General features: G+C 44.5%; 1 protein-coding gene across 1 annotated transcript in view; it reads right to left on the bottom strand.

Moving 5' to 3' along the window:
- Window positions 1–25,488, bottom strand: part of MMS22L (MMS22 like, DNA repair protein) — a 196,258-nt gene that overhangs the window by 98,835 nt on the left and 71,935 nt on the right. The window contains exons 7-13 of the mRNA XM_069726334.1: window positions 15,433–15,563; window positions 13,730–13,843; window positions 12,206–12,385; window positions 3,251–3,313; window positions 3,011–3,130; window positions 1,256–1,482; window positions 441–950 (exon numbers count right to left, since the gene is read on the bottom strand). Of these exons, the coding sequence (XP_069582435.1) occupies window positions 441–950; window positions 1,256–1,482; window positions 3,011–3,130; window positions 3,251–3,313; window positions 12,206–12,385; window positions 13,730–13,843; window positions 15,433–15,563 (1,345 nt within the window). The remainder of the gene's footprint in view (window positions 1–440; window positions 951–1,255; window positions 1,483–3,010; window positions 3,131–3,250; window positions 3,314–12,205; window positions 12,386–13,729; window positions 13,844–15,432; window positions 15,564–25,488) is intronic.

The following is a 25,488-nucleotide window of genomic DNA, read 5'->3' as shown; positions in this document are numbered from 1 at the left end:
ATTTATGTGGGTTTCCTCTGGGTACTCAGATTTCCTCCCACACTCAAAAGACATACAGATCGGAAATGTATATTCGGAGCCCCATAGGGGACAGTGAGGAGGTCTGTGAATTTATCTGCAAAATGAGCAACAGGGCAATGCATATTCTAAAGAAATGTCAATTTCATGATTTTACACTTTGCACAATTATGATGACTAATGTGTCATATACCATCTGTAGCGAGAATTTTTTTTTTTTTTTACCTATAATCTTTAGGATTCATTACAGTTTCCCAATGTCTACATAAAATGCTCACCATGATTTTTGCAAAAGTTGTCCAGAAACGAAAATTAAAAAATAAAAAAAAATTATATAGACACACAAATGAATCCTACATTTTATGCTTATTAAGTAAAAAGAAAAAAGACTTACAACAAAAACATTTGCGCTTTTCTGTTACCTGAGTCTTGCAATGGCTGTCTGCAGAAAATGAAGAACAGCACTCAACTCCGACTCCCTACACGCTGGCAGCAACATACTGAAACCATCATTCAGTAACTTTTCTTCTGAAAGTTGTAAAAGACTGCTTGTCTCAAAAACCTCTTGGACGCCATCGACATATGTGGAAAGCAGGGTCCAGTGTGTGTGTTTCTGGCCATAGTCACCTTTAGAAACCAGGAACTCTTTGGCAGTTTCGCGAAAGCTGTGGGAAAGATTTTCAGCCAAAACACTTAGATCCAAGTTTTTCTCCACATAAATTAGTATGAAGGCAAAATTGCCTCTCCATATTAGAGCTTGCTGAGCAGAACTAAGATTGGAAGGAACTAGAAAACGTAAGAGGTCCAAAACACGGCTTGTGACATCTTCGGTCTCTGCTAAAGTAGCCAGTAACAGAAAAAGCGTAAAAAAGTTCTGCAAGCCAACTTCTGTGAGCTCCTGCATTTTCCTTTGATGGAATTTGGAGTAGATTCTGTCAAAGAATCAAATATGTCCAGTCAATATATATTCTAGCGTAGAGATGAATACAACATAGTAAGGTGATGCACAACAGAAGAGCACAGAACAATCCATGCAATAAGTCAGAACAGATAGAAACTCTACATGTAGCATTTCCGCCTGAATCAGCAAGAACAAAATTAGATAAAAGTATAAAGAAATTTGTTCGAAATTGACCAATTTTTATAAATGACCGCCAATACCCAAATAAAATGACTATCATGATGAGGAACAGCATTAACAACCAAGCAGGTACTCAACAGGTTGAAAAATACAGACCTGCCTTTAATTTGCTTCCAAGGATGAGCACCGGCACTATCCTTGGCTTTTTTCATTAGCCGGGCCAAGATGCGTAAGAAGATAAGGTAGCTGTTATCAGACTTGTACAAGTCGGGACTCTGATCCTCCGCACAACAGCTTTTCACAACTTCCAGCATGGAGAAAGGCGTTTTACTGACACTGGCCAGGGATTTTAATCCTAGCCAGGATATGTTAAACAAACAGTTCTAGAACAAAAAAAGGGCAAGACAACATTTAGGGATTCTAAAGTAAGAAAACCAGAAGAAAGGCTATATTTAGCTGGTAAACTGAGGAATGTAAAATGACTAATTAGGTACATTCTAAAAGATGACCTTCACCATTGCATGTGTAGGTCCATGTGTCTGGTACTGCTGTTCAGCCCTACGAGACAATTTGTACACTTTTATGTCCTGAAGTGAAGGCGTTCAGTCTTACAAGACACAGCGGCACAGTTGGAGATGCCGGATCTTAGGAAACTTCATCTGCTGCTGTATGCAGGCAGGAGGCTAAAATTCCCCTGTAACCGGGGCTTAGGCTTCTTTCACACTTGCGTTGGTACGGGGCCGCCGCAATGCGCCGGCCCGAAGTACGTTGTGAAAATTGTGCACAACGTTGGCAGCGGATGCAGTTTTTCAACGCATCCGCTGCCCAGTCTATGACCCGGGGAGGAGGGGGCGGAGTTCTGGCCGTGCATGCGCGGTCGGAAATGGCAGACGCGGCGTACCAAAAAACGCTACATTGAATTTTGTTTTGTGACGACTGTCTGCCAAAACACAACGGATCCAGTGCACGACGGACGCGACGTGTGGCCATCCGTCGCGATCCGTCGGCAATACAAGTCTATGGGCAAAAAACGCATCCTGCGGGCACATTTGCAGGATCCGTTTTTTGTCTAAAACGACGGATTGCGTCGGAGGCCCCACGACGCAAGTGTGAAAAGTAGCCTAATACACCAGCACATATTACAGGCGAAATCAACAATAACAAAATAAATAAATAAAAAAAGTATTAATATGTTAAAATGCCTCATGAGGGGGCAATGTGAAAAATAAATAGCCCCTCCTGGGGGAAAAATTCAGCATCTAAAAATTATTTCTTTGGAAAGAGAAACGCAATTTAATTTTTTTTAGCAATCGTTTGTTGTGATAAAAAAAAAAAAAAATAATAGACCACACATTTTCTAGTTTTATTTTCATTTGCCAACTCCATATCAGCAAAACAAATGCAACAACAACATGACAATTAAAATCCACATATCGTGGGGGGGGGGAAAAAAAAAAATCAAATTTATTGAAATGCCCAATAAGCATGTACAATTAAGCAAAAGTGTTAGAGACGGGAGAAAATGGTCTATCAATATTTGTGGTTTTTTTTTTCTTTTTTTTATTTAAAAATCAGCCTAAAATCGTAGGGGGGGGGGGGGGGGATCAAATTTATTGAAATGCCCAATAAGCATGTACAATTAAGCAAAAGTGTTAGAGACGGGAGAAAATGGTCTATCAATATTTGTGGTTTTTTTTTTTTTATTTTTTTTATTTAAAAATCAGCCTAAAATATGAAATATTCTATTTTTCAAACAGGTCACTAAAAGGCACACAACAGGCTAACCCTGCTTATAGACACTCAGGAGAGCACAAAACTTTTTTTTGTGTGTTACCAATGACTCTAAAGTACATTTTCATATTACCATAAAAACATATACTTAATGCATTTTTCCATCTTGCTTCATCTCACCAGATTTTTGCTGTAATACTCCCACAGTATAGTGGCTACTGTTAGATTTGGTTCCCAGACGTCACATAACGACAGGCAGCACTGTAGATGCATCCGCAGTTGGTCCTCCAGGATTCCAGACTGTAAAGTATAACCACAATAGGATAATTATTACTACCTTTATCACGGTTCTTAACAATTGTACACAAAAGATACACCAGTGCGGGCTATAAAAAAAATACAATTTAATATTATCAGTACCTGATTAGCACTAGACTTCTTTAAAAGGTCTTCTACAAACTTCCAGTTTGATGTTATTTCAATCTGTTGAAAAAAGTAGCAAAAAATTATGCAAGTTCTATTGTATAAACCTCATTTGTTATTACATACTATCAATTAAGCATCAAAACAAGAGCCTGTCACCAAAACGCCACTATTCTGTCTTTGGAGGTTCATTATAGAAGTATGATGATAAATATACCATGGGTTTTTTTTTTTTTTCATTCTTCCAAAAATCCACAAGAGGGGTCTTTAATCCTTACCCGACTGGGCAATTTTCCATTTTATTTTTTCTTTCCCTCCGCTATAGTTTTCTTCCTCTTTTTATTCCAAGGGCCATAATTCAGCCATCATCAGATGGGAAAGATGCGGGCTCCGGAGGTTAGGTCAGGGAGCTGGTATAGGACATACCAGTTCACCCCGTGTTGAAAAAAAATATCAGCACGCAAGTGTCTGCTCTACCTTGGCTGGTTTTCAAAAATAGGGGGGACCGGGCGTAGTTTTTTTTTTAAACATAATTTATATATAAGGTTAAACCAGTCTTAACACCCTTTAGTGCCACATAAAAGGCACTAAAGGGTGCAAGTTTATATGTAGGGGCTTGAGAAATTATATATTTACAGGATACAGTGGGGGGAAATAAGTATATGATATACTGTCGAAGTTTTCCCACCTACAATGAATAGAGAGACCTGCAATTTTTATCATAGGTACATTTCAACTGTGAAGCCGAATCTAAAAGAAAAAAAATCCAGAAAATCACATTGTATGATTTTTACATAATTAATTTGCATTTTATTGCATCAAATATGTATTTGATACAATAGAAAAACAGAACTTAAGAGGGAGCTGAAACTCAATGTTGCCATTGAAACAGCCACGAAACCTGAATGATCTGGAGAAGATCTGTGTGGAGGAGTCTGCCACAGTCCCTGCTGCTTTGTGTGCAAACTTGGTGAAGAACTACAGGAAACGTCTGACCTCTATTTGCAAACAAAGGTTTCTGTACCAAATATTAAGATTCTCCATTGGGTTCAGATCTGGAGACAGGCTAATCCACTCAAGGACCTTATGGGGTCACTCAGTTGCCCTGGCTATGCTTCAGGTCATGGTCATGCTGGGAGACCCAATGATCTTACTGAGTGAAAAAGGTTGTTGGCCAAAATCTCACCATGCATGACCACATACAGTGGGGCAAAAAAGTATTTAGTCAGTCAGCAATAGTGCAAGTTCCACCACTTAAATTGATGAGAGGCGTCTGTAATTTACATCATAGGTAGACCTCAACTATGGGAGACAAACTGAGAAAAAAAATCCAGAAAATCACATTGTCTTTTTTTTATCATTTTTATACCATATTATGGTGGAAAATAAGTATTTGGTCAGAAACAAACAATCAAGATTTCTGGCTCTCACAGACCTGTAACTTCTTCTTTAAGAGTCTCCTCTTTCCTCCACTCATTACCTGTAGTAATGGCACCTGTTTAAACTTGTTATCAGTATAAAAAGACACCTGTGCACACCCTCAAACAGTCTGACTCCAAACTCCACTATGGTGAAGACCAAAGAGCTGTCAAAGGACACCAGAAACAAAATTGTAGCCCTGCACCAGGCTGTGAAGACTGAATCTGCAATAGCCAACCAGCTTGGAGTGAAGAAATCAACAGTGGGAGCAATAATTAGAAAATGGAAGACATACAAGACCACTGATAATCTCCCTCGATCTGGTGCTCCACGCAAAATCCCACCCCGTGGGGTCAGAATGATCACAAGAACGGTGAGCAAAAATCCCAGAACCACGCGGGGGGACCTAGTGAATGAACTGCAGAGAGCTGGGACCAATGTAACAAGGCCTACCATAAGAAACACACTACGCCACCATGGACTCAGATCCTGCAGTGCCAGACGTGTCCCACTGCTTAAGCCAGTACATGTCCGGGCCCGTCTGAAGTTTGCTAGAGAGCATTTGGATGATCCAGAGGAGTTTTGGGAGAATGTCCTATGGTCTGATGAAACGAAACTGGAACTGTTTAGTAGAAACACAACTTGTCGTGCTTGGAGGAAAAAGAATACTGAGTTGCATCCATCAAACACCATACCTACTGTAAAGCATGGTGGTGGAAACATCATGCTTTGGGGCTGTTTCTCTGCAAAGGGGCCAGGACGACTGATCCGGGTACATGAAAGAATGAATGGGGCCATGTATCGTGAGATTTTGAGTGCAAACCTCCTTCCATCAGCAAGGGCATTGAAGATGAAACGTGGATGGGTCTTTCAACATGACAATGATCCAAAGCACACCGCCAGGGCAACGAAGGAGTGGCTTCGTAAGAAGCATTTCAAGGTCCTGGCGTGGCCTAGCCAGTCTCCAGATCTCATCCCTATAGAAAACCTTTGGAGGGAGTTGAAAGTCCGTGTTGCCAAGCGAAAAGCCAAAAACATCACTGCTCTAGAGGAGATCTGCATGGAGGAATGGGCCAACATACCAACAACAGTGTGTGGCAACCTTGTGAAGACTTACAGAAAACGTTTGACCTCTGTCATTGCCAACAAAGGATATATTACAAAGTATTGAGATGAAATTTTGTTTCTGACCAAATACTTATTTTCCACCATAATATGCAAATAAAATGTTAAAAAAAACATACAATGTGATTTTCTGGATTTTTTTTTCTCAGTTTGTCTCCCATAGTTGAGGTCTACCTATGATGTAAATTACAGACGCCTCTCATCTTTTTAAGTGGTGGAACTTGTACTATTGCTGACTGACTAAATACTTTTTTGCCCCACTGTATATCCTCCCTTCAATACAGTGCAGTTGTCCTGTGCTCTTTGCAGAAAAGCACGCCTAAAGTAAGAGGTTCCCCCACCATGCTTCATGGGTGGGATGGTGTTCTTGGAGTTGCACTCATCCTTTTTCATCCAAAACACGGCGAGTGGAGTTGTTACCAAAAAGTTCCATTTTGGTCTCATCTGACCTGATCGGACTTTCTTCCATGCCTCCTCTGGATCATCAAGATGGTCACTGGCAAACTTCAAACGTGCCTGCGTGTGCAGCTTGTCCTGCAGGATTTTAATCCATGACGGCATAGGGTATTACTAGCGGTAATGTTTCAGACTGTGGTCCCAGCTCTCTTCAGGTTGACCAGGTCCTGCTGTGTGGCCCATCCCAGCCTTGTACAGGTGTACAATTTTGTCCCCAGTGCCCTTAGACAGCTCTTTGGACTTGGCCATGGTGGAGAGGTTGGAGTGTGTGATTGTGTGGACAGATGTCTTTCATACAGGTAACGAGTTCAAACAGGTGCAATCAATACAGGAAATGAGTGCAGAGTAGGAGGGCATCTAAGGCTATGTGCACACGTATTCTAGGTCCACTGCGGATTTACCGCGGTTTTCCATAGGGGCAGCTGTAAAACCGCTGCGGAATCCGCAGAAAGTGACATGCTGCGGAATGTAAACCGCTGCATTTCCGCTCGTTTTTTTCTGCAGCATGTGCACAGCGTTTTTGGTTTCCCATAGGTTTACATTGAACTGTAAATGCGTGGGAAACTGCTGCGGATCCGCAGCAAAATCCGCATCGTGTGCACATACCCTTAAGGAAAAACTAAGGGTATGTTTCCACGTGCCGGATTACATCCGGATTAGCTGCGGATTGAACGCTGCGTACAGCTGCGCGTCCAGATGTTACAGCGTAGGAGGGGATTTTATGAAATCCCGTCTCCACCATGCGTGCGAACATGCATCCGGCGGCCCTGCGTTTACAGACATGCTGCTGCGTTCTAAATGACGTGCCTGTCTGCTTACCTTATGCCGACGCTCCGTCGCCGCAAGGTAAATCACAGGGCCCTATGTATGGGGTGCGGAGATTCCGTATGTGTTAACACATCCGGAATCACCGGGTGTAGAGAAGGGGGTGGCGCTTTGGGCGGAGGGGGTTTTCCGCACCGTCCAAAGCGCCGTGATTACGGACCATAGACACACACACTAACAGGTCTGTGAGAGCCAGAATTTTTGCTGGTTGATAGGCGATCAAATACTTATTTCATGTAATAAATGCAATTTAATTATTTAAAAAAGTCAATGTGATTTTCGGGTTTTTATTTCTTGATTCCGTCTTTCACAGTTTAAGTGCACCTATGATAAAAAATACAGACCTCTCCATTCTTTGTAGATGGGAAAACTTGCAAAATAGTCATTGCATCAAATACTTATATTCCACACTGTATCTATTCTCTCTAGCTAATATCCCTTATATATCTGATATCTTTCCATCGTCTATTTTTTTTATAGAAGATTGCTTTATTACTTTTGTAAACTAGCTTTAAGTTACATACAGCATGACTGTATGTAAAAAATTATGTTAAAAACGCATTGGAAATGGAGGTCATCCATAGCACATGGATGCTAGGCGAGAAAGTAATCGCATATTCGCATTGCACTCACGCATGACAAGTTCAACCGTACTGATTCCACTTAGGAGCGGGATTGGACTGATTTTTTTTTTTTTTTTTTTTTTTTTTTTTTTTTAGACGTGAATGGGAGCGAGTCTTAATGGTAAAATATGTATTCACTAAATAAATATTTTATCTGTTAATTGAGAATCTTGACAATTAATGATCAGTCCAAGAGGAGAAAGAAGCAGATTTCTTTAATAGGATATATTACATAGTTTGTTTTTACATGTAATATTGATTTATAGAAATAGAAAAAAAAAAATGGAGGTTACATTTTTCCTCCAAGTCTTAACCCCTTCACCCCAAAGCCTGTTTTCACCTAAGTGACGGCCAATTTTTACAATTCTGACCACTGTCACTTTATGAGGTTATAACTCTGAAACGCTTCAACGGATCCTGGTGATTCTGACACTGTTTTCTCGTGACATATTGTACTTCATGATAGTGGTAAAACTTCTTCGATATGACTTGAATTTATTTATGAAAAAAACAAAAATTTGTCGGAAATTATGAAAATTTAGCAATTTTCAAACTTAGTTTTTATGCCCTTAAATTAGAGAGTTATATCACATAATCTAGTTAATAAACAACATTTCCCACATGTCTGCTTTACATCAGCACAATTTTGGAAACAATTTTTTTTTGTTAGGACGTTATAAGGGTTAAAAGTTGACCAGCGATTTCTCATTTTTGCAACAAAATTTGCAAAACCATTTTTTTACGGACCACCTCACACTTGAAGTGACTTTGAGGGGTCTATGACAGAAAATGCCCAAAAGTGACACCATTCTAAAAACTGCACCCCTCAAGGTACTCAAAACCACATTCAAAAAGTTTATTAACCCTTCAGGTGCTTCACAGGAATTTTTTGAATGTTTAAAAAAATTGAACATTTAACTTTTTTTTTTCACAAAATTTTTACTTCAGGTCCAATTTGTTTCATTTTACCAAGGGTAACAGGAGAAATTGGACCACAAAAGTCGTTGTACAATTTGTCCTGAGTACGCCGATACCCCATATGTGGGGGTAAACCACTGTTTGGGCACATGGCAGAGCTCGGAAGGGAAGGAGCGCCATTTGACTTTTCAATGCAAGATTTGCTGGAATTGAGATCGGAGCCCATGTCACGATTGGAGAGCCCCTGATGTGCCTAAACCGTGGAAACCCCCACAGGTGACACCATTTTGGAAAGTAGACCCCCTAAGGAACTAATCTAGATGTGTGGTGAGCACTTTGAACCTCCAAGTGCTTCACAGAAGTTTATAATGTAGAGGCGTAAAAATTTTTTTTTATTAATTTTCACAAAAAATGATCTTTTTGCCCCAAATTTTTTATTTTCCCAAGGGTAAAAGGATAAATTGGACCCCAAAAGTTGTTGTGCAATTTGTCCTGAGTACGTCGATACTTCATATATGGGGATAAACCACTGTTTGAGCGCATGGCAGAGCTCGGAAGGGAAGGAGTGCCATTTGACTTTTCAATGCAAAATTGGCTGGAATTGAGATCGGACGCCATGTCGCATTTGGAGAGCCCCTGACGTGCCTTAACAGTGGAAACCCCCCACAAGTGACCCCATTTTGGAAAGAAGACCCCCTAAGGAACTTATCTAGATGTGTGGTGAGCACTTTTAACCCCCAATTGTTTCACTAAAGTTTAGAATGTAGCATTGTGAAAATTAAAAAATCATTTTTTCTTTCCACAAAATGATGTTTTAGCCAAGGGTAACAGGAGAAATTGGACCACAAATGTTATTGTCCAATTTGTCCTGAGTACGCTGATACCCCACATGTGGGGGGGAACCACCGTTTGAGTGCATGGCAGAGCTCGGAAGGGAAGGAGCACCGTTTGAAATGCAGACTTAGATGGAATGGACTGCAGGTGTCATGTTGCATTTGCAGAGCCCCTGATGTACCTAAACAGTAGAAACCCCCCACAAGTGACCCCATATTGGAAACTAGACCCCCAAAGGAACTTATCTAGATGTGTTGTGAGAGCTTTGAACCAACAAGTGTTTCACTACAGTTTATAACGCAGAGCCGTGAAAATAAAAAATATTTTTTTTCCACGAAAATGATATTTTATCCCCTATGTTTTTATTTTCCCAAGGGTAACAGGACAAATTGGACCCCAAAAGTTGTTGTCCAACTTGTCCTGAGAACGCTGATACCCCATATGTTGGGGGGAACCACTGTTTGGGCATACAGGAGAACTCGGAAGGGAAGGAGCACTGTTTTACTTTTTCAAAGCAGAATTGGCTGGAATTGAGATCGGACGCCATGTCGCGTTTGGAGAGCCCCTGATGTGCCTAAACAGTGGAAACCCCCAATTATAACTGAAACCCTAACCCCAACCCTAGCCCTAACCCTAGCACTAATGGGAAAATGGAAATAAATACATTTTTTTTACATTTTATTATTTTTCCCTAACTAAGGGGGTGATGAAGGGGGGTTTGATTTACTTTTATAGCGTTTTTTTGGCGGATTTTTATGATTGGCAGCCGTCACACACTAAAAGACGCTTTTTATTGCAAAAAATAGTTTTTGCATCACCACATTTTAAGAGCTATAATTTATCCATATTTTGGCCCACAGAGTCATATGAGGTCTTGTTTTTTGCGGGACGAGTTGACGTTTTTATTGGTAACATTTTCGGGCAGATGACATTTTTTGATCGCTTTTTATTCCGATTTTTGGGAGGCGGAATGAACAAAAACCAGCAATTCCTGAATTTCTTTTAGGGGGGGCGTTTATACCGTTCCACGTGTGGTAAAATGGATAAAGCAGTTTTATTCTTCAGGTCAGTACGATTACAGCAATACCTCATTTATGTAATTTTTTTTATGTTTTGGCGCTTTTACACAAAAACTATTTTATATAAAAAAATAATTGTTTTTGCATCGCATTATTCTGAGAGCTATAACTTTTTTATTTTTCTGCTGATGATGCTGTATGGCGGCTTTTTTTTTTGCGGGACAAGATGACGTTTTCAGCGGTACCATGGTTATTTATATCCGTCGTTTTGATCGCGTGTTATTCCACTTTTTGTTCGCCTGTATGATAAGAAAGCGTTGTTTTTTGCCCTTTTTTTTTTTTTTTTTTGCGGTGTTCACTGAAGGGGTTAACTAGTGGGATAGTTTTATAAAGCGGGTCGTTACGGACGCGGCGATACCAAATATGTGCACATTTATTGTTTTTTTTTTTTACATAAAAAAAAAAAATATTTCCCAATAAATCCATTTATTTGGGGATTTTTTTTTTTTTACACATTCTATTTTTTTTTTTTTTACTTTCTAACATTGTCCCAGGGTGGGACATCACTGTATTAGATCAGATCGTTGATCTGACACTGTGCATAGCACACTGTCAGATCAACGATCTGACAGGCAGCTTAGCTGGCTTCCAGCGCCTGCTCTCAGCAGGCGCCGGCTAGCCAGGTCACTTCATGACCCGGAAGGAGTCCGGCGGCCATCTTGGATCCGGGGACTCCTTCCGGGTCACCGGAGCAACGCGATCTCATTGCGTTGCTCCGGTGGGAGAGCGCAGGGAGCCCCCGTCCCTGCGCGATCCCCCTCTATGCCGCTGTCACTACTGACAGCGGCATCAGAGGGGTTAACTGCCCGCGATCGGCGATAGCGCCGATCGTGGGCATTGCTGCGGGGTGTCAGCTGTCATATACAGCTGACACCCGCACCCGATCACCGCGGCGCTCAGCGCGAGACCGCGGTGATCGGTGCGCCGTACTAGTACTGCTGCTGGCACTAATGCAGTGCCGGCAGCGCAGTACTAGTACGGCGCGTGTCGCGAAGGGGTTAAAGGGGGTTATTCAAGACTTATATTTTTGTATGGTACTAACAGGAAGAAAGTCAATTATCTGCCTGTTCTGCACTGGACAATGTTGACCGTTTACCTGGAGATTCCCCTGCCTCAATGCAATTTACCACTCAACAGAGCAGCTCTTCCTTTTCCGCTCTGATGAGGTGTCACTGCTGACGATGGCACAACAGCACAACATCGGAAGTGAGAAGAGGCTAAGAGAACACACTGCTATGTCATGGCGGCAGCAAAAGCCGCAGAATTGCTGGCAGCATTGGTCTGTAATTGCTCTGACCCAACAAAGAGGTAGATAGCAACTACTTGCCTATAAGTTCTTAGTTCTGCAGGAAAAAAAAAATAAAAGTCCTTAAAAACCCCTTTAACAAATGGCTGCTAATTCATTAGCGTTTCTGCCGTTGTCCAGGATTTGGTGCTACAAACACAGAGAGGAAGCAGAAGCAAAGAGATGCCATTGCTCCAACTACAGTTGGGTCAGCCAGCGAGCAGCCCTGTAAGAGATTACAGTGGGCGCTATGCGAGAACCCCTACAGCTCCTGACCAGGGAAATGACTGGGGGCTCCAAAGGTTCTATTCTCACATCGGATAACAAAAACAAACAAGGGCTTACATACTGCTCCAAATTCATAAAAAACAAATCACAAAACACTCACATTATTTTCGGGAATACCATTGCGATCAAGGCGATATAATGGCGACAGATGTGAAATTAACCACCAGCAGAATCCCAAGGGGTCTTTACATTGCACCGCACTACCAATGGGGTGTGCTCCACTTTCACTTGATCCCCGAAGTAAATGCCTCAGTATAGCACTCACTAATGTCCAGAAACTCTGAAATAAAATGTAAAAGAAAATACAAAAGTTTATTTTAAAAAAAATCACGGTCTGTTCCTACATAAACTACAGCTCACATAGGCACAATTAGGACTTCTTTATTAACCCCTTAGCATAACAGACAGTGTTGGCTTTTTTTGTTTTTTTACGGTCATGTTAGAGAAATCATAACTTTTTAGTTTACTGCATTTTTTTTTTAGCTGTACGAGGGCTTGGTTTTACTGCATTAGGCCGGTTTCACATGTCAGTGGCTCCGGTACGTGAGGTGACAGTTTCCTCACGTACCGGAGACACTGACACACGTAGACACATTAAAATCAATGTGTCTCTGCACATGTCAGCGTGTTTTCACAGACCGTGTGTCCGTTTGAAAAACACGGAGACATGTCAGTGTTCGTGGGAGCGCACGTATTACACGGACCCATTAAAGTCAATGGGTCCGTGTAAAACACGTACCGCACACAGATGTTGTCCGTGTGCAGTCCGTGTGCCGTGCAGGAGAAAGCGCTACAGTAAGCGCTGTCCCCCCAGCGTGGTGCTGAAGCCGCTATTCATTTCTTCTCTCCAGCATCGTTCGCTGGAGAGAAGATATGAAAAATCTTTTTTTTTTTTTTTTTTTTAGGTTTTTAAAAAAAAGATCCCTGTCCCCAACCCCCTCCCGCCCCCTGTGCCCCCCCCTCCCCCCGCTGTTAATAAAATACTTACCCGGCTCCCTCGCTGGCACAGCTTCCTGTCCTCGCCGCAGCTTCTCCTGTATGAGCGGTCACGTGGTGCCGCCCATTACAGTGATGAATATGCGGCTCCACCCCTATGGTCATAGTCATGAAAATACAGAAAAATCTTTAAATGAGAATGTGTGTCCAAACTTTTGGTCTGTACTGTATGGTGGAAGGCTAAGCCCTGCTAAGGTTATAGTGGTGGAAGATAGCCGCAAGGACTGCAGTGAATACTATGAAGTAATGGGAGAACATGGCACAGCTGTGAAAGCTGTGTGTGATGGAGACAGGTGGTGGTATACCAGCTGTCCTTTGCAGAGTATTAGTGTTAGATATGAGAAGCTGGTTCCTAGCCCACAGTTAGATTTGCCCTGGCCTGTGCTGTGTCATACAAACTTAGCGCCTGATTCATCATTTGCTGTTGTTTTTCCCCAAATTACCGTTCTTTTTTTTTTTTTATCTTGTGGTGTTCGCTTAACAAAAGGAAATGTAATAACGGATCAGGCACTTGGAGCATATTAGAGAGACCGAAGTACAAGTCACCCCAATATAACGTAAGCAGTAGACTTGGTGCAGTACTACATTAGGATGGCACTCTCAGAAGACTTCTGACACTCCTGTTCACCTCTGAAGAAGATCCTTTGCTTCTATGATCAAGAAGTTGAATAAGTAAAGTCCACATCTCCTTAATGCAGGGACAAGGGTAAATGTGACTACTCAGCACTTCAGAGGGGCGAACCTGATGGGAAAACAAACAACGTTATTGATTGCAGATTTAGGTCTGTATTTCAATCCTTCTCACTATTTTTAAATTAATGCACCACATAAAAATAAGGATTAAAAAGTATATTTAAAGAAGATCCGTCACCAGATTTCACACCATGAATTACATACATTATGTAGATCTCCAACACAAAGTGCGTGGTGTACTTACTTTGAAGATCCGTGCAAAAATATATATATTGTCTTGTAAAAGTGTTTTTGATGAATACCAAAATGCTTATTTTATGTCAAAGTAAGTACATTTATTTTGTGAAATCTGGTGGCAGTACTTATTTGAAAGAGAATGTCTGGGAGTTTTATACAGATGGCATATCTTTAGGATAGATCATCAATATCTGATCAGTGCAAGTGAGACACCCAGATCAGCTATTCCTGGTACCGGCTGGATGTGCCAAGTTGCGGAGCTGCACAACTTAATTAACTGCATAGTGGATAGGTACTGTACAACCAACCCCTATTTGAACAAATTGGCAGTAGATATGGTGGCCATTATATAGTTGGCGGGATTGTGGAAGTCTGTAGCTTGGCAGATCCAGCTGATCTGCGGTGGTGCCGGGGTATCTCACCCCCAACAATCAGATATTAACGACCTCTCCTAAAAACAGGTCATTAATATTAAAATCCCCAAAATCCCCTTTAAAAATATTTTAGAAAATTGTCTTCTTCAACTGTGAAATTAAGGAGAGAGCGCGCAAATAGGGCGATAAAAGTGATCATTTGGATGACGATACACAGTAGGTGCACTCACCTTTAGAGGTTGTGAAAAGTCACAAACCCTTGCAGAATATGAGAAGAAACAGTGGTCGCTGCAGACTCCTGTGGATACCAATGTAACAAAGGAGGAAGGAGATGACCGGGCTTCTCAATGTATCCACGCTGACCACATACGATGGAAATGTTCTTAAAAGCTTTATTGAACCGACGCGTTTCGTGGCAATTGCCACTTCCTCAGGGCCAAAGATTTCTTATCCAAAGATTCCTTTGGCCCTGAGGAAGTGGCACATTGAGAAACCCGGTCTTCTCCTTCCTTCTTTGATACTTCTTTAACTGTAACAGACTTCAAAGGCAATCCCAGTTTTAGTGAAAATATGCTCACTTTCACTGTATACTATATATGTATGTGTGTGTATATACATAATTTTCATGACCTCTTTGGAGGCATGTGGAGTTAAAAATCTAAAATTAAATACAAATAAGAGAAATAAAAATGAAAATCACATGAAGACAGCTGCCATAGCTGCCCAGAATCCACAACTATACATATGATATATTAAAGCAAATGAAATAAAACAGGGAAGCCATACTTATGTATTACTTTAGTACACATTGCCTTGACACCCATCTTGCCCTATGAGGTGCTATGTCTCTGTAATCAGTGGATATCAGACTGCATATAATGTACACTCCCTTATCAGTATGTGATTCTGACTGATGAAAGCAAGCAAGGAAAACGCACATATGCCAGACACAACAATAGGAACATTTCAACCACCAGCAAAGCAAATAGCATAAAGGAACATTAAAAGACAACCAATAGTGAAGTACCTTAGTATATTTAGTCGCTGACAGCGCAATAAGACTGCACAGGAGGTTCTTACAGTGACCCTCTAATAAGCTCACATTTGTTAGGTTTTCTCCAATCAGATTGATATATTGATGGGCATAAACAATTTGACCTGTATATTAAAAAGAGAAAAAGAAAACATTGACAAGTAATGTGCAAGAAAACTGACTGTTCTGAGCCATGGTAATAACAGTCTGCATCGTCCTGTTGCTGACGGGGCAGAGGAGGAAGGCTCCTGCTGCAGCCAGTCATCATACAGCCAGACACAAGACAGCGAGAAGCGAGAGGAACCCCTATCAAGAGTGGTAATGTATTTTTAGCTTTTTTGTTTTGTTTCTGTTGGCCATTATTAAAACTCTTATCTTAAACCTTCCATCTCTACAACCTCTATACAGTACTTTGCAGTCAGAATCCAACAGTGGGCATGTCCTGACATGAGACTTCCAATTCTTTGTCTACTTCATTTGAGCTGTTCTCAGCCGATTTATAGTGACATGAAAGTGGAGTTGAGCTTTGGTGTCATAGACCCACTGATAGGAGCTGAGAAAAAGGAACATAAGGCTATGTTCACACATTGACTTTTTCTATGCCAATTTTCAGCTGCGTTTCACAGTTCCAGCAAAGTCTATGAGATTTCAGAAATATCATGCACACAGCTTTTTTTCCCCCTGTTTTGTTAAGCGCTCCATTTCTGAAGAATGCAGCATGTCACTTTTTTTCAGAAATTTTTCAGTGTTTTTCACCCATTGAAAGCAGTGGGTAGTGCATCAAATGCTGCAAAAACACAGGTGGTAGCTGCACTAATGCCAAAACCTGATCAGGTTGAATCAAATTATTTTTTATCCACTAATCTTTAAATCACCATGCACAAGAGACAAATGTACCCCGACAAAAACTGCTTTTTGCAAGAAGCTTAAACTTTGCATTAAATAGGGATTTTTGTGTACTCACCGTAAAATCCTTTTCTCCGAGCCATTCATTGGGGGACACAGACCTTAGGTGTATGCTGCTGCCACTAGGAGGCTGACACTAAGTGATACAAAGAAAGATAGCTCCTCCCCTGCAGTATACACCCTCCTGCTGGCTCTCAGCTAACCAGTTCGGTGCAAAGGAAGGGAAGGGGATGGCCTGAGGACAACCTTGCCTTGATGGTAATAAGGAAAAAAGTCTGAAAGAACAGAGTGGCAAGCTCCAAAGACTCATCAGGATGACAAGATCACAGAGAAAAAGGGGTAACCTTCCCCGATAGAAAAGTCTGTCCGGATCAAAAAGGAGTCTACTGTAAGACTCCCATGACCATTAAGGTCCCAAAGATCTAACGGTATGCGATAGGGAAGAACTACATGTGAAACCTCCCTGCGAGAAAGTCCCTATTTGCAGTTTTGTTGCAATAAGACGGAAAGATACTAGCTCCGCAAACAAAAAACTGACGTGGTCAGTGCGGATCTTCGAGGATCACTGGGCCCTTTCTGATTCGGAAGTAGTGGAAGAGGGGTTATGGAAACTGGTACCACAGAAGAACCAGAGCATGCACTGCGATGGCTATTGGATCTCGAGGTCGAACTATGAACTCGAGTACATTGGCATTCAGTCTGGACGCCATCCGATCTACAACTGGAGAGCTCCAGTGAAGGCAGATCTGATGGAAGACTTCCGGGTGAAGTTCCCACTCACTTGAGGGGAATCCTGACGGTTGAATATGTCTGCCACCCAGAGTTCTACTCCTGGGATATGTACTGCCGAGATCACCAAATGATAGATCTCGGCCCATCAGAGAACGTGAGGTACCTCGGCCATGGCGCCTGACCGTGGGTACCTGCTAGATGATTGACGTATGGTACAGCGTGGCATTATCCAATTGAATTCGGATGGGGTGACCCACCAGAAAGCAGTGGACTTGCTGTAGTACTAGCCGTACCGTTCGGACCCCCAGAGCAATGATTGGGAAAATAATAATAATAAAAATTTTATTTTTATACAGCGCTAACATATTCCGCAGCGCTTTACAGTTTTGCACACATTATCATCACTGTCCCCGTTGGGGCTCACAATCTAAAAGATTCTAAAAGACGACTGGCATTGGTAGTCACCAATAACCATTGAACCGGGAGAAAGGCCCTGGATGAGGAAGGAGCTCAGAGACTACCCCCTGAAAGCCTGTTTGACTTGCTGAAAACAAGCGGAGTGAAGGAAACTGCTTCCATTGTCGTCACTCAGAACCCTCCTAGCAAATCGAATGAAATGAGGGGATGAGTGATCAAGTGCGCAAGCTCCCTGTTGGAAGGGCCACGACCTTGTCTCGAGGGAGAATTACCATCTGTCTGGAAGTGTGCAGGATCATCCTCACAAAGGATCTACTGGGCTGGAAATGAGGAAAACTTGTCTAAGTTTAGCTGCCAGCCCAGGAGGGAGAAGGTATCGCAAGAGATATAGACGACTCAGCGCAGAGCTGGAAGATCGGCTAGAAAGTCGACCAAAATAGGGCAGGAAGACCACGCCTCTAGGGTGCCAGAGGAACATGACAGCCGCCATGACCTTTGCGAACAATCTGGGTTCGGTAGCAAGGCCAAAGGGCAAGGTCATGACTTGAAAATGCTGTTCACAAATGAAAAAGCGAAGGAATTTTTGAAGAGGGGAAAATAGGAACGTGAGGGTAAGCATCCCAAAGGCCAATGGATGCCAGAAACTCCACCGTTTTCTGTTGAAGTAATGGCTGAGCGGAGGAACTCCATTCAAAGAAGGAAGACCTTGTCAAAGGTTGTTAGAAGTTTGAGGTCCAGGATTGGTCTTACTTTTCGTTCCCCTTTTTGGAACCAAGATCCCTTAGATCTAGAGTGTCCTGGACAACCCTTCCACTGCTGGTTGGGTCTCTAGGAAACATACGATCCTTTGTTAGACTCCCGCTCAGAAGATTTTATTGGCAAGCTGTACTGTCTTCGGGAAAAGGTTACTGGTGTGAATCAAAGTAGTTAAGGTCTCCGACCAAGAGACTATTGCTCTAGCAACCCATGCGGCTGAACCCGAAGTCGCAACGAACCAGATTTGCCATCTGACAGTCCGTGGTATTTTTAATTGATGATTCATCGGGCAGGGATACTGGTACGTATACCACAGGAGATTCTACCCGGTTAGTCTGCCAAGTGGCAGAATGCGCGGATGCATCTAGATTGCCCCCAGACACAGGGCCACGCGTTTCGGTACTGGGCCTCTCTGGTTCGGTTCTGAGGCTGTCACGGTGGCTAGACCCGGTCCGCGACCCTGCTAAGGGGCGTCCAATGAAAGTAGTGAAACAGTCTGTCAGTGGTTCATGACGCCACCTGTGGTGTTCGGTCAGGGTGACCGACGCCGCTATGGGGTCCACTGGGGTGATGGAATGGCAGCTGGATGGTATACCTTCCCACAGGTGAAGTATGTCCCCAGGGCTTCCCAGTAAGGTGGATGGCGATGGTGTGAGGTACGGTCAATAATGAGGACACAAGGTTGCAGTCTTTACTGAAAGCTTCAGGATCCTCAATCCAGAGTACGTTTAACAGGGCTCTCAGAGACCGGCCGGTCCGATGGGCACATCCAGAGTTTCCTTCGCAGATGGAAATCGTTGCCTACCAATAGCGTCTGTGTGTTGTAGTCCTATCCTGCTGAACATTCGGAATAGTCCTCACAACTGCTGTTCTCGTTCGTTCGTTCTCTACAGCTCTCTCTCGTTCTTTGGTTCCAGATGTTACTAGTTTCTAACGTCCCCCAGGTATGTTATGGCTAGGACGCCACCCATATGACGGGAAGGCTTGGAGGTCTTCCGGGACCCTAGAGACGCCCCTCTCCCAATGTTGCCCCCTATGTCTTCGTAGGTGTAGTAAGGTAGACAGCCAACCTATGACTGTCCAGGGGAGTTTGAAGTAAGGCCTGAAGTCAGTTACTCCACCGGTGTTCCGGCCACCGACTACGCGCCTCAGTAAGATGTTGCCTGTCTCTCTCGGCACGACTCTTACTGGTTCTCCTTTGTGCTTGATCTCGTTTACACGTTTCCACAATATCCTTCCCTTCGTGTCTCTTTCTTAGGATACCGCCGCAAGGTAGTGCAGGCGCGGTTCCGTAACGTTCTGTTCGCTAGGCTCCTGCCAGGTTCCCACGCCTGACAGGGGCCCCCCTGTGCCTTCTCCCTGCAACACCCCCTGCCACGGGATGTTGCCTGGTTCCAACCCAGTCAGCTTCTGACTAACTTCCTCCCCAGCCCCTAGTTTTACCAGTGTGAGGAGTGGCCCAATAAATAAAGCCTTTTTCTCCCCCTAGTGGCCGGAGTGTGAAGTGTAATGTGTTCTAGTGATACCTGGTCAGGAGAACTCCTTAGTGCCATCAGACGTACCGCTGCTCCCCTTAGCGGCAGAGCGCCATACTGCAACGACCAGATCTCTGGGGCGCTGCACATCCAGCAGGTCAGGAAAAAGCCATCTCTTGCCATCGCCGCTCTCTTGATGGTGCAGAGTTAAAAATTAAGAAGCCTCGGTCCACCATCCTCTTAACAGGGAAGGGGAGAGGGATCGTCCACCTTCTTGCATCATCTGCTAAATAGTGGTGATACAGAGGGGGGTGCTGGGATGCCAAAAAGGGTGCCTCTGTACATCCACAGAGTTCAGGTCCCCGGGTGGACAGGGTAGGTTGTGTGGCATTAGGCCTGGATGCAGAAGAGGATACATGGGGGCGACACTCCATGTGCTCATCTGTTGGTGTGGGGAGATCGGTGCCCTTTAAAGGACCCGTCGCCCTGAAAAATAATCAGACCAGGCATGGCATCCCACGTAGGGGCTTCTATCCAGTGAATCGCTTCACTGGACTGAATGGCCAATGCTCTATGAGGGAGTTTAGTCTCCTTATGAGGGACACTGTACATTAACGAGGACTCCAGTTCTGCTCTACACTACGCAGAGATTGGTTGATGATATAAATAGGCGAGTTCATCCTGTTCTGAAGCTCTGGCAAGTCCAGATCCAAGGCAATATCCGATCCATATTCAGAACCTTGTTCTCAGCAAGTCATTGGGGAGAGAGATCAGGAAATGAAAACTTCTGTTTTCTAGATGCCTGTACGTTCCTAGAAGCCTGTACGTTTCTAGAATACTTGCGGCCCTTGCTAGCCGACAGCTCCCATGTAAGAGAGGGACCATGTATATCGGTCCTGCGAGCACTCAGAGCCACAGAGGGTTCACGGAGGGATTCAATCTCTTTGTCAGAGAAACCATGGATTGCGGTCAGTAACAAAGTCCACTGAGGGGAACTAGGTACTCTGGGATAAACTGGGATCGGCGGCGGAAGGCTTCTGAGCTCATTTAGGATGACCGGTTTCGGATTGATCATGTGCGTTTAAGACCAGGGAATACTGGTCATGTGCCTTTGAGACCAGGGAATACTGGTCATGTGCCTTTGAGACCAGGGAATACTGGTCAGGTCAGGTACTTCCTTACCCGGGTACTGATGTTGCAGAGTCATTGTGCCCCTTTAATGCAAAACCGTCGCCCCTGGGTGAGCTGGCCGGGTGGACCAAGATGGCCACCGGAAGTTGCAGAGGTGATAAAATCTCGCAGAGAGCGAGAAGTGCCAATTTGGGGGCGGAGCCACAGACACGATGTGGGAGGAGCCTCGAGACTTCCATGAATAGGCCCAAGCCAGGGCCCAAAATTCTGCAGCCGGCAGGAGCGATACCAGCGGTAGAAGTGAGGTGCGTTGTAGTGGCTGAGAAAACTGAGCGCTCCCGTGCCAGCACCAGAAAAGCGGGCGGAGGCCGCCTTAGCACACCATAGTGCGGGCGCGGCTTCCGGGATGTGGCCTAAACATCGGCCGAAACCAGGGGCTAAATTTTTGCAGCCGGCCGAAGCGTTACCTCAGGGAGGTGGGCAACAGAGAAGCCATGGCTGAGGCTGCCTGTCAGCATGCGAGTATCCCGCTGCAGAGGCCCATCGCTGACTGGATCCACTCACCAATGGTGTGCATCCCAGCATGGAGCCGCCGCGGATGACAGTTTCAGCGCCGATGAAACCGCGCACACTCTACTGTTCTTCAGGTATTGCAGCGTGGACGGTGCAGGGATAAAGGGGTAAACCTCAATCCCTTGTTAGGGAGGTGGAGAGGAGCTGTCTGCCTCCTTGAGCCATCCGCTTTAACCGTGGAGGGACAGTGGGGGCTGCTCGGACACCGAAGAGAGGGGCCCCTTTACATCCACGGATTTCAGTCCTCGGGTGGACAGGGCCAGTTGTCCGGCAATAGGCCTGGCTGGGGAAGAGGGTACGTGGAGGCAACACGCCATGTGCTCGTCCGTTGAAGGTGTGGGGAGATCGGTGCCCTTGAAGGGACCCGTCGCCCCTAAGAATCAGCCCAGGCTTGGCATCCCACGTCACAGGAGAGGGAATGGAGAGGCGACACTCTCTGTGCTCGCCTGTTGATGGTTCGGGGAGATCGGAGCTTTGATAGGATCTGTCGCCCCTTAGTTGTAGAAAGCAAAATCAAAAATGTAAAAGGTAAAAATAAAATAATAAAGAGTTTTGGGTCTGAATAGCAGACCCGTCCGTGTGCCTTCTACGGACACTAAGCAAGAACTGGTTCTCCGAGAGCCAGCAGGAGTGTGTATACTGCAGGGGAGGAGCTAACTTTCTTGTATCACTTAGTGTCAGCCTCCTAGTGGCAGCAGCATACACCCACGGTCTGTGTCCCCCAATGAGGCAAAGGAGAAACAGCTACCGTATATACTCGAGTAGAAGCCGACCCGAGTAGAAGCCGACCCCCCTAATTTTGCCACAAAAAAAACTGGGAAAACTTAATGACTCGAGTATAAGCCTAGGGTGGAAAATGCTGCAGCTACCAATAAAAGTAAAATTAATTGAGACATCAGTAGGTTAAGTGTTTTTGAATATCCATATTGAATCAGGAGCCCCATATAATGCTCCATACAGTTTATGATGGGCTCCATAAGATGCTCCATATTAAAATATGCCCCACATAATGCTGCACAAATGTTGATTATGACCCCATAAGATGCTCCATACAGACATTTGCCCCGTATAATGCTCCACAAATGTTGATTATGGCCCCATAAGATGCTCCATACAGATAATTGCCCCATATAATGCTGCACATGGCCCCATAATATGCTCCATACAGATATTTGCCCCCATATCATGCTGCACATGGCCACATAAGATGCCAGATACAGATATTTGCCCCCATATAATGCTGCACGTGGCCACATAAGATGCTCCATACAGATATTTGCCCCATATGCTGTTGCTGCGATTAAAAAAAATAACAAAATTACATACTCACCTCTCAGGCCCCCGGCACTTGCTATACTCACCTTTCCCGTTCCACCACTGAGCGCCGCTGTGTCTTCCCATCCTCTGCGCCGACATTCAGGAAGAGGGCGCCGCGCACTAATCGCGTCACCGCACCCTCTGACCTGAGCATCACTGCGGAGGACACAGCGGCGCCGCCGGTGGCACAAGGAGCAGGTGAGTATTGCGCACTGCCCCCCCATCACACTTACCTGTTCCTGGCGCCATCGCTGCAGGTCTGTTCCTCGGCACCGTATTTTCTTCCTGTAGTGAGCGGTCACCGTTACCGCTCATTACAGTAATGAATATGCGGTTCCACCTCTATGGGAGGTGGAGCCGCATATTCATTACAGTAATGAGCAGTACCATGTGACCGCTCACTACAGGAAGAAGCTGCAGTGGAAGAAGCAGGCACATGCAGGGACCGCGCCAGGAGTAGGTGAGTATACCTAGACAGCCCCCTTCCCCCTGCCCTGCCGATCCCTGGGTATGACTCGAGTATAAGCCGAGAGGGGGACTTTCAGCCCAAAAAAAGTGGGTTGAAAATCTCGGCTTATACTCGAGTATATACGGTAAGTTGTTCAGTTACTTTGTCATTATATAAAAAAAATTACCACAAGAAGCAGGGCTGTGGAGTCTGTGTCCATTTTGGTGGATTCGGTGCTGAAATAAAATGGACCGACTACTATAATATATAATAAATTCGGTACCGCAGTACAATGCAGGATGTGCTGGAAATGTTTTCATAATAAATTTGGAAAGTTCTGAAATGTCCTATAAATGTCTGTTCTGTTCCTGATATAAGGATCTCGGCTTTTAGTTGGGATGAATCTGTGCTGCACTTTATATACATGCTCAATAGTGACCAGTGCTGTGGGGTCGGAGTTGTAGAGTCTGTGTCCATTTTGGTGGCGTCAAAGTCAGTGTAAAATGGTCCGACTCCTAAAATCTATTTATATAATTGCCTTGTAGTGTTTTCATTTCCTGTTCTGTCCAGTTCACTGACCGCCATATTGGGACACCCAAGTGATGGGTGTCTCAATATGGAAACTGCTGCTGGTACCAACGTATTGCGCGATACCACCAGCGGAGCACCGTCGCACCTCACACTCACGCAGCCTCTTGCGCGGTACCACTAGCGGAACACCGTCGCGAACACTGTGCTGCCGGGATCAGCCGAATGATTCACTGACTGCCACCATCATTGTACAGGAGGAGTGCATGCGCAGTTTTAATGTGAAGTGTTATGACCTGGTGGTTAGGACAATAATGGACCTGGTGGTTAAGAGCACACGGAATGACCTGATAGTTACTAATAAAACAGGACAAGCTCTGGGACGTGGGAACTCTGCTGACCGCAATCCCTAATCCTATCACACACACTAGAAATAGCCGTGGATTGCTCCTAACGCTCCCTATGCAACTCGTCACAGCCTAAGGAACTAGCTAGCCCTAAAGATAGAAAAATAAAGCCTACCTTGCCTCAGAGAAATTCCCCAAAGGAAAAGGCAGCCCCCCACATATAATGACTGTGAGTTCAGATGAAAATTACAAACACAGATGAAATAGATATAGCAAAGAGAGGCCCGACTTACTGAACAGACAGAGGATAGGAAAGGTAACTTTGCGGTCAGCACAAAAAACTACAAAAAGACCACGCAGAGGGCGCAAAAAGACCCTCCGCACCGACTCACGGTGCGGAGGCGCTCCCTCTGCGTCCCAGAGCTTCCAGCAAGCAAGACAACAATCAAAATAGCAAGCTGGACAGAAAAATAGCAAACAAGAGAAAAACAAGCAGGAACATAGCTTCTGCTGGGAAGACAGGTCACAAGAACGATCCAGGAGCGAACTAGACCAATACTGGAACATTGACAGGTGGCATGGAGCAATGATCTAAGTGGAGTTAAATAGAGCAGCCAGCTTGAGTCGTATGGAAGGTGCGTATGGATGTAAGGTGCCAAGGGATCCAGCTGTGTGCTTGTTGGGATGTGTGGATGAGATTGGAGTGGATAACAACCTGAAGATAGCTATTGCCAGATTGTTATACATGGCTAGGAAGGTAATAGCTTGGATTAGGGAAGAACCGCCGTCAAGAGGAGAATTCCTCCAGTATGTGAAGCAGGGCCTGACACTGGAAAAGGGGTTTTATAAAAAAAGAGGGAAAATCAAAATGTTCAATAAAATGTGGTCTCCGTGGATTGCTATGGGATAGGGGTATTATAGAGGGAGAGTTAATTAACCCCTTACCGGCATCGGACGTACTATACCGTCCGATGCCGGCTCCCCTGCTTTGATGCAGGGCTCCGCGGTGAGCCCGCACCAAAGCCGGGACATGTCAGCTGTTTTGAACAGCTGACATGTGCCCGTAATAGGCGCGGGCAGAATCGCGATCTGCCCGCACCTATTAACTAGTTAAATGCCGCTGTCAAACGCAGACAGCGGCATTTAACTACCGCTTCCGGCCGGGCGGCCGGAAATGACGTCATCGCCGACCCCCGTCACATGTCCGGGGGTCGGCGATGCGTCTCCATTGTAGCCATAGAGGTCCTTGAGACCTCTATGGTTACTGATTGCCCGTCGCTGTGAGCGCCACCCTGTGGTCGGCGCTCACAGCACACGTGCAATTCTGCTACATAGCAGCGATCAGCAGATCGCTGCTATGTAGCAGAGCCGATCGGCTTGTGCCTGCTTCTAGCCTCTCATGGAGGCTATTGAAGCATGG

This window comes from Ranitomeya imitator, chromosome 5, assembly GCF_032444005.1.
Source record: "Ranitomeya imitator isolate aRanImi1 chromosome 5, aRanImi1.pri, whole genome shotgun sequence".
NCBI lineage: Eukaryota > Metazoa > Chordata > Amphibia > Anura > Dendrobatidae > Ranitomeya > Ranitomeya imitator.
Note: the sequence above shows the minus strand (reverse complement) of the source record. Positions and strands in the feature narration are given on the sequence as shown.